We start from the raw sequence: 2,712 nt of genomic DNA on the forward strand, positions 1-2,712 counted from the left end.
GCTTAGAAATTGAATTATTAATCCCTAGGGAAATTGTGTCTTCCCTTTGGGAATGAAGGACCAGCGGACACCACTGTGTTCTTATCTGAAGCTCCATGATACTAGAGTCTCCATGATACAGAAGAATGGCCTCTGTATCATTGATCTGACCAGGGTGACCTTTTAAATAGTCCTCTTTGTAAATGGAGAGAAACAAAATCCTGTCAGTGTTCTTAATCATTAGAAAAAAATGCAAAATGAGAAATATAACCTGTATTTCTGGAGAACTGACTTTTGACTGGTCAAGAAAGAATTTTCCCCCTTGGCAAGACTGAGCCTCATGATGAACAGTAAATTAATTATCTTTTGGAGGAAAGTTAACTTTAAAAGTTTAGTTCAGTAAAAGTTGACTGAGTGCTCATAATATTCCAGTGCTAGAGATTGGGAGATACAAAGATAGATTAACATGGCCTCTGCCCCTCAGGAGTTTGTAGTCAGGGCTGAATCTTGCCGACACAGATGTAGACCCCAGGGATGTGGGGTAGGGATGATGATTCCACAGGCCTCACTGTGGCCTAGATAAATCTTCCTCCGGTTGCTCATTCCATACTTGCCAGCAACCTTCTATTATTCATTTGGTTTCACGGGTATCTCACCGCCAAGAAGAAAGGTGCCCTGGGTAGCAGATATGATCACTTCAGTCATTGAGGACTGCCACTTCACCCCTCACTTCCACCTTTAATTGTCATTGCACACATTAACAAATAGGCTTCTGCATTGGTTAATGTGAGCTGGGGTATGGTGAGATGGTCTCTCTGGGTCTGCTCAGTTCTGGAACAATGACAAGATACAAATTCCTCCACCTGTAAACATGAGGCCCACAATCTGATGGTGGCAATGGCAGCAGTGTGGAGTTCCTAGAGAAGCAGCACTGTGGGGTCTAGCTTGTGGAGGCTGCCAACTCTGCTCAGTGGTGGAGAAAGTGTGGTGTCTCTCTTGGTGGAGGGGTGTCACATGATTGTGAATTCTGTTGTGTTGTTCTAAGCTGTGAGTCAGGCTGATTCTCCAGACCTGGTGAATATGAGCTGCCCATTACATTTATATTATGATAAATTCCTTTTTGGCTTTCATTTTATAAAAGAAAAAAGATGAGGCCCAGACCTTGGATTGCAGTGAATCCGCTAAGGTAGTGCCATCCTCTGAGGCACTGTCTGCACAGCCAGCCACCCCCATGTTCCTTTGCCAGGACACTGCACTTGCCTGCCCATGTGCATGTAGTCAAAGCAGGTTAAGATTAGGATGCCAGCTGTAAGGACTCACTAGGGCAGGTTGTCACAGCATCCCTACCCTGCTGCGTTTTCTTGGTACTTTTTAGGATTGATGGCAGAGAAGGAAAACATGCCTTTAGCCTCTAGATATCATTTATCCTGGTCATTTTGTAATTTTTGGATTGTTGAGATTTGTGCTAAATTGGATACAGTTTTACTCATATTTAGCACCCATTTTCTTTGCCTGAGAAGAATTTTCCTAAGTAGTTGTGAGGAAAATATAACCCTGCCTAAAGAATTTCTTGAAAAAAACAACTTATTCCTAAATAGCTTGAATAAAAACCTTAAGCTGTGACTTTAAATGACTAATCATATTAGCTGTTCATTTTCATATGTACCTTTCTAGTACAATACACTTATAGGTGGTTTTTACTGGTGTTAGTTTTGCCTTATTTCTGTTTTTTTCAAGCTGCTGTTGTGAATAGTAGGAAATAGAAAAGTGGTTAAAATGGTTAAAAGGAGATAAAAAACCAAGAGTGTGATGATGTGCAGATTTGGATTTAATGTGGGAATGAGGGGAGTGATGGGAGCTATTGGAAATGCTGCGGTTCTGTCCTGGTCTCCACCAGGAGTGCGACAAAGCAGGTAATCTTAACCATGTGGAAGGTTTACAACATTGCTTGCAGATCAAATTGAATGAATGAAATAAAGCTGTGGCGCTTCGCACTGTCATTGGGACCCTTACACTAACATCAATATTGTGTACATTGCCTTTATTTTCAGGTCACAAAAGATGTCATTAAAGAATTTGCAGATGATGGTGTCAAGTACCTGGAACTAAGGAGCACACCCAGAAGAGAAAATGCTACAGGTAGAATTTAATTACTTCTCAGCCAATGTACTGTCTTTTTTCCTGTGTGCTTTGATCATTCATGTGTTTGCAAGTTGAGACTATGAAGCAGTTATGTTTACACTATTGTAAAAGTAGAATCAACATTCCAAGTCTTATAATGTACATTAATGGTGTACACTGTTAATGAGTAAGTTACTCTTTAAAAAATTAGCTCAGGGTATTAGCTGTTTAAGGGAAATAAAAAAGGCCTGCAAAAATTTTGTTTGTTCTCTTGTTTGTTTTCTCACTGAGAAAAGAACATTTGCTCCTTATAGTTGCATTGTCTTAAACATAAGCTAATTCTTCTCCTCCCTGCATTAGGGGCACTTGTGAGACAATGCCACTGAGTGGATAAAGAATCGTGTTTTATGACAATCACTGAAATGAGGTTATTCAGTCATTTCGCAGGGACTAATAGTATCTCAGGCCAGGAGCAAGCTATGATGTGGTAAAACCTGTCTGGATGGAGACGAGCAGATCTGGATGTGATCTGAAGAAAGTTCTTGGGACCCTCTTTCCATAAGAATAGTATCAGGAGATACTATGTATTATCTTTTGGTCCCTCCTAGTACC

At 40.6% G+C, this 2,712-nt stretch overlaps 1 protein-coding gene across 1 annotated transcript in view; it reads left to right on the forward strand.

Moving 5' to 3' along the window:
- Window positions 1–2,712, forward strand: part of MAPDA (N6-Methyl-AMP deaminase) — a 31,389-nt gene that overhangs the window by 10,201 nt on the left and 18,476 nt on the right. The window contains exon 5 of the mRNA XM_019644870.1: window positions 2,031–2,118. Coding sequence (XP_019500415.1) covers window positions 2,031–2,118 — 88 coding nt within the window. The remainder of the gene's footprint in view (window positions 1–2,030; window positions 2,119–2,712) is intronic.

Source organism: Hipposideros armiger, unplaced genomic scaffold, assembly GCF_001890085.2.
Source record: "Hipposideros armiger isolate ML-2016 unplaced genomic scaffold, ASM189008v1 scaffold_92, whole genome shotgun sequence".
Lineage (NCBI taxonomy): Eukaryota > Metazoa > Chordata > Mammalia > Chiroptera > Hipposideridae > Hipposideros > Hipposideros armiger.